The 12,384-nt window shown below is 38.3% G+C and overlaps 1 protein-coding gene across 2 annotated transcripts in view; it reads right to left on the bottom strand.

Moving 5' to 3' along the window:
• LOC127807247 (vacuolar protein sorting-associated protein 52 A) overlaps window positions 1-12,061 on the bottom strand; it is a 53,372-nt gene extending 41,311 nt beyond the window's left edge. The window contains exons 1-3 of one of the 2 annotated variants that reach the window (XM_052344942.1): window positions 11,807-12,061; window positions 10,995-11,061; window positions 10,753-10,847 (exon numbers count right to left, since the gene is read on the bottom strand). In XM_052344942.1, coding sequence (XP_052200902.1) covers window positions 10,753-10,847; window positions 10,995-11,021 — 122 coding nt within the window. In that variant the 5' untranslated portion in view covers window positions 11,022-11,061; window positions 11,807-12,061. Of the gene's footprint in view, window positions 1-10,752; window positions 10,848-10,994; window positions 11,062-11,806 lie in introns of those variants that run through there. The other variant, XM_052344943.1, reaches the window with a different exon arrangement.
• Window positions 12,062-12,384: the final 323 nt, after the last annotated feature.

Below are 12,384 nucleotides of genomic sequence, written 5' to 3'. Positions count from 1 at the left end.
AAGGACGCCATCGCCGGTGGACAAGGCTCCACATTTAGTGAGTGTTGTTTTTGTACAAAACAAAAACAGATATAGTGATTTGAAAAAATAAAAAATCAAGTATATGGACATAGCATAGATATGGAAGAAGGTAATTTTTTATATTCTTTATTAGCATGCTTATGAATAAGTAACCAGAAAGTACTAGAGACATTGAAGAAGAACCACTAGGATAACATTCAAGCTGTGAAAATGACAATATAAAAATATTGAAAAAATTACCACAAATCCAACTCTATGTGATACTATCAAATCCATGGTAATGATTGCATAAACATTATTCCTCACTGTAAAAAATTATGTATTCATAAATTTCTTCAAACTACTTTCCTCAAAATATTATATTCAGAACTGCCTCACATCTTAAGACATGTGCAAACCATAAAGACACATGCCTGTTGCACATCATAAACACCAAAAACAATGATATAATTACATTGACCTCCCCTGAGGTTTAGTGAAATTGTTGGAGAATATAGCAACAGATAGTATTTGTATTTGTGTTGCTGCGGCTTGTGCTGCTTGTTTACTTTGTTAGATTACGGTTTAATTGCTGTATAGTTTGCTAAGCTGGTTTGTTATATGTTAAGTAGTGTCCCGCCTTCTTGTATTGATAGCTGGGTATAAACACCAGCTACTTTCTGTTTTATCATTAAGTGATTAATGAGAACTTGATCGAGGTACTTTTAATATTTCTCTCTTTTCTGATCTTCAAATCTCACATGGCATTAGAGCCATGTCATGGCATCCGATCCAAACTGTAGTGCTTCATCTTTCTCTAGATCTTCTAAACGATCTCTTTCTGATTCGCAACTTGAATTCTCCTCGGTTGCTAAAGCACTCAATTACAGTCCGATCAAGTTAGGTACAAGTAATTACCTATCTTGCAAGGCACAAATCCTTGCCACAGTTAGGGCATACGATCTTGCGCAATTTCTTAATAAGCATCCTCCTCCTCCTAAATATCTATCAAATCCTGAGTCGAATTCGAATCATGAGTCGAATTCAAATGCAAAAGATCCAGATGCCTTGGTTCCTAATCCCGCCTACATGAACTGGATTAGATCTAACCAGCTCCTTCTTGGTTGGTTGTTTTCAACAATGGAACAGGAAGTACTCACTCAGGTGATTCACTGCGAGTCTTCATCAGAGGTATGGATTTCGCTTGAGAATTTGTATTCTCAGCAAACAATGGCAAAATCTTTCCAATTGAAACAACAGTTGAGGTTAGTAAAGAAAGATTCTCTTTCTGTTAACAACTACATTCTGAAAATAAAAACTATTGGACATGCTTTGGCTGCTATTAGTGAACCCCTACGAGACAAAGATCTATTGTTAGCTCTACTGTTAACTATATTGAATGGATTGGATCATGACTATGAAACTATCGTTAGCTTGATCACTTATCAAATTGATGAAATTAACATTGAGAAGGTGCAATATCTTTTGCTTATGCATGAGCAACGACTAGCAGTTAAGAATCAATCGGTTCTTTCTTTTGTCAATTTTGATCTGCCTAGTTCAATGAATGTAAATGTTACCTCATATGGATCAAGAGTCAGTGATAGATTAGCTAATAGTTGATGCGGTCACCAATCAAGACTCGACCCAAGGCCGACCCAACTAAAACCGGAATAGTATCACCAAAATAGTAGTGTCATAATGTTATTTTAATACTTCTTAAGTTTTAGAATTCTATGCGGTCACCAATCAAGACTCGGCCCAAGGCCGACCCAACTAAAACCGGAATAGTATCACCAAAATAGTAGTGTCATAATGTTATTTTAATACTTCTTAAGTTTTAGAATTCTACTTGATTTAGGATTCTACTTTATATTTCTACGTGATTTAGGATTCTATTTCATGTTTCTACTTGATTTAGGATTCTACTTCATGTTTGATTAGAGTTTTATTTTTATTAGGATTCTAGTTAAATTTTATTTAGGATTTATTTCTATTAGAATTCTAATTGGATTTTGTTTTCCAAATATTAGATGGATTTGGATTAGCCAAATACTACAAATATGCCTAGAATCTAGAGTTTGTAATCAAGTTTTAATCAATCAAATTTCAGCAACCTATTTGGGTTTTCTTAGCAAAACAGTATTGTTTTTGCGTCTTCTTGAAAGCCAAGCTTCGGCCATTGAAGTTTGCTCTTTCAAGTGTTTATTTTGGTGTGTTTTCTTCACACTCGCGCTACACGCTGCGTCAGGTGGTATCAGAGCGGTTAATCAACCAATCAGATGGCCAATCTTGAAGGTAACGGTAGCAACCAGCCTCGTGACGGTGATCAGGGGTTGTTCGCAGTTTGGAGAGCAATCGAAGAACAGCGGGAAGTAACTCGTACTATCCAGCAACGATTGGAGCAACATAGAAACCAATTGGGCACCTTACTATGAGTTGATGATGACAGGAACCTGAATAATGGGGTGAATTAAGCCGGAGCGGGAAGACCACCCATTAATCATGTCCTTGTTAATTCTAGAAGACCAGTGATTGAAGATAGCGATGAAGAGGATGATTTTAGTCGAGCAATAGCTAACCCTGGTGGTAGAGGGGTTAGGAGGAATGCGCATCAGCACAACCACTGGGGCAATGATGAGCATAAACTAAAAGTTGATATTCCCACCTTTAGTGGAGATCTTGATATTGAGGGGTTCCTGGATTGGATCACTGAGGTTGACCGTTTTTTCGAATACATGGAGATCCCAGATGAACAACAAGTAAAGTTAGTGGCTTACAGATTGAAGGGCGGTGCATCTGTTTGGTGGGAGCGATTAAGAGAAACAAGATTGAGGGAAGGCCGACAACCAGTTCAGACATGGAGACGAATGAAGCAGCTGTTAAGAGGTAGGTTTTTGCCCCCTGACTATGAACAATATATGTTTGAAGCTTATCAAAGATGTGCACAGGGAATGAAGAGTGTGAATGAATATACCTCTGAGTTTCTGCGATTGGCGGAGAGAAACCAATTGTCAGAAAGTGACAATCAACAAGCAGCTCGTTACTTGAATGGATTGAAGCTTGCTATTCGTGATAAAATTGGGGTTCAGATGGTTCTGAGTGTGCAAGAAGCAAGGAACTTAGCTTTAAAGGCAGAGTTAATGTTGAGTGAGAGATCTCGTAATGACAACTATTGTCGGTATAGTGGGAATGAAAATAAACAACCAGCTTTTGATAAAGGCAAGTCGGTTCAAGGAGCGCAACCCTCCAATCCACCCCATACAGTCAACCCTAATAAGGCTACAACAGGGGGAAACATTCGAGTTAACATTGTAGAAAAGGAAGAGGAAGATGTTGCTGAAGAGGAAGTATATTGCGGGCCTGATGGGGAGGATGACAAAGAAGATTATGGACATGAGCAATATACCTGTGTAGTGAGGAAGTTAATGCTATCTCAAAAGAATGAAGATACTACTCAACGGCATAAGCTTTTTCGCACGAGGTGTACGGTGAAAAGAAAAATCTTTGAGTTGATTATTGATAGTGGAAGTCAAGAGAACATCATAGGAAGAGATGTGGTGGCAAAGATGCAGTTAACTCCTGAAAAACATCCAAGCCCTTACATGATTGGATGGATCAAAGAAGTTTGTGGCATACATGTGGATGAACGTTGCAGAGTGCCTTTCTCTATTGGTAAGTACTCCGACGAAGTCTATTGTGATATTGTTGATATGGATGCTTGCCATATTTTATTTGGGAGGCCTTGGCAATTTGATGTGGATACTACGCACTCGGGTAGGAAGAACACATATCAGCTTGAGAAAGAAGGTATGCGTTATACTTTGTTACCCATAGTGGAAAAGAATCAAACCAAAGCTTCTAAAGTGGAGCTTGATTTTGAAGATTATGTTGTCCCAGCAACCTCAACGTTTGCAAACTCAGGTCTGATTTATGTTGCTAACATGATAGAAAATCCAAGGTTATTGACTCATACTGGGGTATTTTCCAGTCCCGATGGCTCAAGCATTGCTTCGCAACCCAATGACGGTGGTGTTTCCTCTGATCGACTTGCTACTGTAAAGGAGATGGAGGTCATGGTAGCAAATCCTTCCACAGTTTATTCAAGATCTGGCATGGTTGAATCGAAGGCAATAAGATCTACTAGATTAGAGAAGCGCTCAAGATGGAAGGTTCAACGTCCTCAATCTAACAGTAATAATGCAATGGAGGCAGAAGGCAACAAAGATGGCGATGATTGGACCCATGCCAATGTTGATATGGCTAAGAAGGGGAGGAATGTCTTTGCTCATGTTCTCTTAGCAGAAAAGTTCAAGTGGTTTAAGAAGATGTCAAGCAAAAGTTGCACAAATAAGAAATATAAGGCAACAGCTGACAAGCATAGGAAGCACAAGGTATTTGAGATTGGAGATGAAGTTATGATCCTTTTGAAGAAGGAACGAATTCCAACAGGAAAGCATAACAAGTTCAAGCCAAAGAAGTATGGTCCTTACAAGATTCCAAAGAAGACCAATGACAATGCTTATGTTGTGGATTTGCCTAATCATATGGGTATTTCTAAACATTCAAAGTGGCTAATCTCTCTTCGTACTTATCGGATGTGGATTTGTCCAAACAGGATCAAAATTCGAGGTCGAATTTTTCTCAAGTGAAGGTGAATGATGCGGTCACCAATCAAGACTCGGCCCAAGGCCGACCCAACTAAAACCGGAATAGTATCACCAAAATAGTAGTGTCATAATGTTATTTTAATACTTCTTAAGTTTTAGAATTCTACTTGATTTAGGATTCTACTTTATATTTCTACGTGATTTAGGATTCTATTTCATGTTTCTACTTGATTTAGGATTCTACTTCATGTTTGATTAGAGTTTTATTTTTATTAGGATTCTAGTTAAATTTTATTTAGGATTTATTTCTATTAGAATTCTAATTGGATTTCGTTTTCCAAATATTAGATGGATTTGGATTAGCCAAATACTATAAATATGCCTAGAATCTAGAGTTTGTAATCAAGTTTTAATCAATCAAATTTCAGCAACCTATTTGGGTTTTCTTAGCAAAACAGTATTGTTTTTGCGTCTTCTTGAAAGCCAAGCTTCGGCCATTGAAGTTTGCTCTTTCAAGTGTTTATTTTGGTGTGTTTTCTTCACACTCGCGCTACACGCTGCGTCAATAGTAGAGGCAGTTTTGGTTCTCGAGGGGGTGGTTATATGAGTAGAGGTAGTCGTGGTCATGGTGGCCAATCTGGAGGAAGGCGCGTGTATATTGCCAGCTTTGTAGCAAACCTGGCCACTTAGTTAACAGGTGTTATCATCGATTTGACAGGAATTTTCAGAGAGTATCTCCTTAATCAGAATGGTGGCAGGGCTAGTAATCAATTTCAGTCTAACAATCAACTACAGCCAGATTATCAAGCTTTTATTGCTAATCCTAATGAATCTAATGAGGCTTACATGGCGGAGATAGGTTCTATGTCACCTTATGGACAAACCTTTGAAACTCAAGCCTTACCTTCTTCTTCTCGTGGAGATGCTCTATGGTTTGTTGACTAACTATTGGTGATGGTAAGAAATTACCTATATCTCATGTTGGTTACAACAATCTATACACTTATACTACGCCTATTTCTGTTCTTAACCTACCTAATGTCATACATGTTCCACACATGAACAAAAGCTTACTTAGTGTTTCCCAATTAACCAAAGACAATAATGTTGTTGTTGAGTTTAACTCTACTTCATGTGTAATTAAGGATAAGGACTCAAGGCTAGTGCTACTTCGAGGAATTCTTAAGGATGGCTTATATCAATTGACATCAGCTTTTGATTCTGTTTTGTCTCAGCCAGCTGTTTCATCAAACACGTCCACATCTTCAAGTGTTGGTGTTACAAGCTCTTCTTCTTCCAATAAATGTAAACAACTGAATCAGTTTGTTCCTGATCAGTTGTCTAGTCATGTAGCTCAAACTAATTTACACAATATTGTACAGCAGTGGCATGCTAGATTAGGGCACCCTGTTTTTCATGTTTTGAAATGTGCTTTGAATAAAATACGAGTTTCTTGTTCAAACTCAAATTTAACCTTTTGTGATTCATGTAAACTTGGTAAGCTACATCAATTACCTTTTTCTCGTTGTCCAATAACAGCAACACATCCTTTAGAGTTGGTTTATGTTGATGTATGGGGTCCAACACCCCTTGTTTCCACTGAAGGGTTCAGATATTATCTCATTCTTGTTGATGCTTATTCTCGATATTCCTGGTTGTATCCTTTGAAAGTCAAGTCTGATGTTCGTTCCACTTTCATTGCCTTTCATAAATTAGCTAAGTTGCAATATAACTTCAAACTTAAAAGCCTTCAAACTAGCAATGGTGGGGAGTTTAAAGCCTTGTTGCCCTATCTACAATCGTGTGGTATACAATCTAGATTTACATGTCCATATACACACCAACAGAATGGTGTTGCTGAAAGAAAATATAGACATGTTGCTAAAATGGGGCTTACCCTTTTATCTCACTCACATATGCCCCTTAAGTTTTGGGTAGAAGCTTTTCAAGTGATTGTTTATACCATTAATTTGTTACCTTTAGTCTCTTTGCAACTCAAGTCTCCATTTGAATTACTTCTTCATAAAGAGCCTAACTATTTGCACCTTCAACCTTTTGGTTGTTCATGCTTCCTTTACCTAAGACCTTATAATCGACATAAGTTTGATTTGCACTCAACTAAGTGTCTTTATTGGATACAATTCAGTTCATGCAGGCTACAAATGTCTACATCCTTCGGGTAGAGTTTATGTTTCTAGACATGTTCAATTCAAAACCCTACCGAGTTTCCTTATCCACTATTGTTTGCTTCCTTGACCTCCAATTCTGTTCAGTCTTCTCCCAAATGTCATTCTACAGATGTTTTCCATTCTCTTCCTTCTTTTCATTCTAAGGTTCCTCAAGTAGCACAACTCTCAACACCTTCATCTCCAGTAACTCAGCCTTCATTGTCTTCCTTATCATCACCTTCCTCTGATAATTGTGGTACTTCTCCAAACCTGCAACCCTGTGTCACTACTCATCCGTCTGCCTCTGCTCCAAACCTGCAACCATGTGTTGCTATTCATCCATCTATCTCTCGACCCAATTCTATTCCTGCACCCTCTATACATCCTATGATCACTAGATCTAAATCTAAACAGCTTCTTTCATCACCTCATGCTCTAATAAGTAACCTAGAACCTAGCTCAGTTGATGAAGCAATCTTAGATCCTAATTGGACTCAGGCCATGAAGGAAGAGTTTTTTGCTCTTCAACGCAATAACACTTGGGAATTGGTTCATTTCTCTCAAGATATGAATTTAATTGGTTGTAAATGGGTATTTCGAGTTAAATACAAGGCTGATGAGTCTATCCTTAAACATAAGGCATGTTTGGTTGCTAAAGGATTTCTTCAAACACCTTGAATAGATTACACTGAAACGTTTAGTCCAGTGATTAAGGCTCCTACTATTAGAGTTTTGTTTTCTTTGGCAGTCCATTTTAGTTGGGCTATTCAACAAGTGGATATTAATAATGCCTTTTTGAATAGGGAGCTTATGGAAGATGTTTACATGTCTTAGCCAGCTGGGTTTGTTGATTCTACGTTTCCATCTTATGTGTGTAAGCTAAAGAAAATGTTGTATGGCCTTAAACAAGCTCCAAGAGCTTGGTACACAAAATTACGATCTACATTACAAGGTTGGGGTTTTTCCAGATCAATTTCTAATACATCTCTCTTTGTTAAACGCACTGGTACAGCAGTGCTCTTTCTTTTGGTGTATGTTGATGACATACTTATCACGGGTTCTGACCCTAGTGCTTTACGAGCTTGTATTCAAGATTTCGATGATCATTTTGCTCTCAAAACCTTAGGTTCAGTCAATTATTTCCTAGGTTTTGAAGCATATAGAGATGCTGATGGTATGTACCTTACACAATCAAAGTATACTTTGGATCTTTTGAGAAAGGCTTCTATGCAAGATTGTATGCCATGTGATATACCTCTGAACTCTGGGTTTAATTTTACTGATGAGGGAGAGTTATTTTTAGATCCCTCTTTGTATCGGACTATAATTGGATCTCTTCAATACTTAACTTATACTTGGCCTGATATCTCTTTTGTGGTGAATAGGCTAAGTCAATTCCTATCTTCCCCTAAAGTACAACATTGGTTAGTTTGCAAACGTCTTCTCAGATATCTTGAGGGAACTATTGATTTGGGGCTAATGTTTAGACCTATGGCTGGTGATCTCTCCTTGATTGTGTTCACTAATGCTGACCATGCTGGGTGTAAGGTTACACGACGGTCTACCAGTGGAGTTTGTGTATTTCTTGGCCCCAATTTGATAGCCTGGAGCTCTAGGAAGCAGTCGGTAGTTGTTCGGTCTGTGGGAGAAGCAGAATACCGAGCTATGGCTCAGGGTGTTACTGAGATACTGTGGTTACAATCATTATTTTCTGAATTGGGTTATTCTCTATGTCACACTCCTATTTTGTGGTGTGATAATATGGCAGCCAAAAGCATTGCAGAAAATCATGTTTTCCATTCACGCACTAAACACATTAAAATAGATGTACATTTTGTTCGGGAAAAGGTTGAAAGCGGTGCTATTGAGATTAGATATGTGCCTACTTTGCATCAGGTGGCTGATATTTTTACCAAGGGTTTGCCTCGTGATTGTTTACGATTTCTGTGTAACAAGATTGGTCTTCATGTTTCTCCAATAAAGTCACAGTTGCTGAAGCCTAAAATATCATAACTGGGAGGTCTAAACTGAGGGGAGATGTTGGAGAATATAACAACAGATAGTATTTGTATTTGTGTTGCTGCGGCTTGTGCTGCTTGTTTACTTTGTTAGATTACGGTTTAAATGCTGTATGGTTTGCTAAGCTGGTTTGTTATATGTTAAGTAGTGTTCCGCCTTCTTGTATTGATAGCTGGGTATAAATACCAGCTACCTTCTGTTTTATCATTAAGTGATTAATGAGAACTTGATCGAGGTACTTTTAATATTTCTCTCTCTTTTCTGATCTTTGAATCTCACAGAAATTACATACAGAACCCCGTGTGTTCAGAAATTACAGCAATCTACCCTAACTTTATTGAAGCCATTGCACTTTCCGCCTTACTATTAGAAAACATCAGTTAAACTTTTAAAAATACCCAAAATACCCTCCAAACTAACCTATACTATCTCCTTTCCCTCTCACTCCTCCCACTTTCTCTCTCTAAACTAAATATATATATGTAAAATTTATTTGACAAAAATATTTTTAAGTTACAAGAATATATTATAACTATCAATATATATTCTAATTATAGAAAAATATTATAATTATACAAAATATATTTTAAATTACAGAATATACTTTTATTATAAAAATGTTTTCTAATATTTATATATAAACTTAAAATAATATCTAAATATATTTTCCAGGCAAATATTACATACAATATATGAAAATATAAAACAAGAACAAAAAAAGTTCCGGCAGTGACAATCCACCACCAGGATACTGCCATATTTTTTATTTTTAAATATTTATATTTATTATATTTTTTGTAATGTAGAAAATATATTTAGAGAGAGGAGAGAGACAGGCAAAAAGTCTTCTTATTCGGTTTCTTAACAGCAGGGGACGTACCTGTCATTTTCAAAAACACAGGTATCCACATGTAATTTCACTAAACCTCAGGGGAGGTCATCGTAATTATCCCAAAACAAAAATAACAAAAAGTTAAGACACTAGCCATACTGTTATTACACGGACACACCCAAGCAATGGCTAAAAGCTCAAGTCCACCAGGATTCCCATGGCCCAATCAGATGGACCCCAAATGCATTATGTGATACCATAATAGTGATAAACCTTTCAAGGTATCTCAATCTTAGGCTAACATGCTACACCATGTACAGGTATATTGCAAGTCAACCACATGATTCAAGCCCTGCCAAACGTAAACCTCCAAAAACTACAGGGGAGGTTTTAAGAATTAGAGTTACAATCTAACGTCCATTCTGGTACCAAACCCCAAGAAAGAGGAAAGCTATAAGGTATAAACAGTTAGAAACTCGTCAATTTTAAATTGCACAAACTAGGATGACAAAAAATCAGGAAAAAAGAAAAACTAGCTTGGCAAGATTCAATGTTTCAATAAAAATATCCAATATCTTGAAGCACAGGTTCTTGTTACAAATTTTGATCTCCTAATAAATCAATCTAAAGGATCACATAGTAATTTCATAAAAAGACTGCTACAGTGACCTAACTTTCTTCTAGACTTTCAATTTCCCATATCCTGTCATCATTTTTAAAAGGCTAGATGATTAATATAAGTTATTCTAATTAGTTTAGCTGATGAAAAGGCTAGATGACTAAAATAAATAATTCTAATTATTTTAGGTCTGCTAAACTAATTAGTAGTATCTAGAAATTTCAAATACCTCTTCCTAAAGCCAAGACAATAGGGACACATGATACTGTACCATGTTCCAGATCATTAGACACTTAGGAGTCCTATGAGATTCATTTAAATGTCTATAAAGGTAAGATTCTAAACTATCTTCACTGTATCATAGCAGCAGGCAGATGAAACTCTCATCCAGTGTGTTGTGCCTAGACAATAGAGTAAATACCATCACTTAGAACTGCAACCATGTATCCTAGCTAGGATGTGATGAACTAACACACTACAGATTTGTGGAGGAAAGATCCTTACCCATTTCCATCCTCCTCAACAGTCAAATCCCCAACAAAAGCACCCAACTCAAATACCAATTTCTGGGTATCATCTGTCCCACCATATGATTGATCCTACAGAACACATGTCGGGAAACATGCACGTTAAAAAACGGAGAGCAGCAGGTTGAGAAAAGAGCTTATACAATGACATTTGCAAATGTGCTGCCTACATTGATGTATGAAATCAAAGGATACACTAGAAAGGTGAAAAGGGTTTACCACTTTGGTTGTTGCAACTTCAGACATCTTGTTTGACCACTCCAATACTTAACAGTTCTGCCTGTATCTACAAACATTAATGAGGCAGAAGGAGGAAAGAGAGAAAGATTAGAAAAATGTACGAATTCAGCTGAACATAAGAGCAACAATCACCAATCGAGAAGGCCAAAGGCTAAATTGTCAAATCTGTCGGAATTGAACTATGGCATCACACGGTATACTATTTCCAAAAAAATTAAGATAAAAAAAAAAAAACAAGTTTGAATAGGTAATCGTTCTCCATATGCAGAGGCAAAAACTCGTTAATAAATTCATCCACATAGCAAACGAACGGCTCATAAATCCAATAGCTAAAAGCATTAAGGCATCAACTTTCTTTTTAGGATTATCCGCGAAGGCAGAAACCACGAGGAAGCAATGAATTGGCACAAAGCTAGGACAGATCCGATAGACAGCCTAATTCGCCAAGCAAAAATACATGCAGGTACTACGAGTCCTCTCACTACCAACCAGCAGACATTATCTGGCTGGGTCTTGCCGGTATCAACAACGAGAAAAAACCAACCAAATGAAAACAGCAATTAACTATGGCTCTTGGCCCAGACAACGTCCTAGGCGTAGGGGAGATCGGAGCAATTGGAAACGCCTAGACGACGTTGTTATTCCTGGGCTGCAGTAAGTAGATCGAGAGGTCGTTCCGCCCCTTGTCCCCGAAAATGGGTAATATATTCTCATACAATGTTGCCCCAATCTGAGCTAGCTGGCGAGCAATCCCAGTTCGCGACAGAGAACAAGACAGCAAGCGAGCGTACCTTTGTTCGCGGCAAAATCGAAGTGGTGTAAGGCGAGATCAGGGTCTCTCGAATTGGCTTCCGATTGAATTACCGTTCTGCGTCATAAAATCACTCGGAAGAAGCCTCAACCTGTAGACGCGATTTGATGGGCGCTGCTGCAAATCGAAAATATAAAGAGAGAAAATTGCAATTAGGAAGAGAAAATGCGATTACTGAGTGAAGCACCAAGTCGCCCACATAGCACTGCGTTTGGGAGGGGACGGAATGGGAAAGATGAGAAATGTTAGAAAGCCCGACGGCTTACCGACGGGCTTACTTAAAAGAGGGCAAAAAGTCAATTTTGTCCCTACACTTACTTTCTTCTTCTCCCTCCCATGGATCCCCCTGCTCTATGCGTCTCCGTCGTCTCTTCTCATCGCCGTGCCTCATGGCCGTCGCCTCTCAACCATGGCCACCTCGCCATTGCCAACAGTCGCTGCATCGACTGTTGGCGAGGGCGAGGCGGCTATGGCTGAGAGGCGAGACGACAGTCGTGAGGCGCGGCGGCGGGGCGAGGTGACGGCTATGAGGCGCGGCGGCCATGGCAGGCGGACGCA

Source organism: Diospyros lotus, chromosome 8 (assembly GCF_014633365.1).
Source record: "Diospyros lotus cultivar Yz01 chromosome 8, ASM1463336v1, whole genome shotgun sequence".
Classification (NCBI taxonomy): Eukaryota; Viridiplantae; Streptophyta; class Magnoliopsida; order Ericales; family Ebenaceae; genus Diospyros; species Diospyros lotus.
This window is presented reverse-complemented; position numbering and strand designations above follow the sequence as displayed.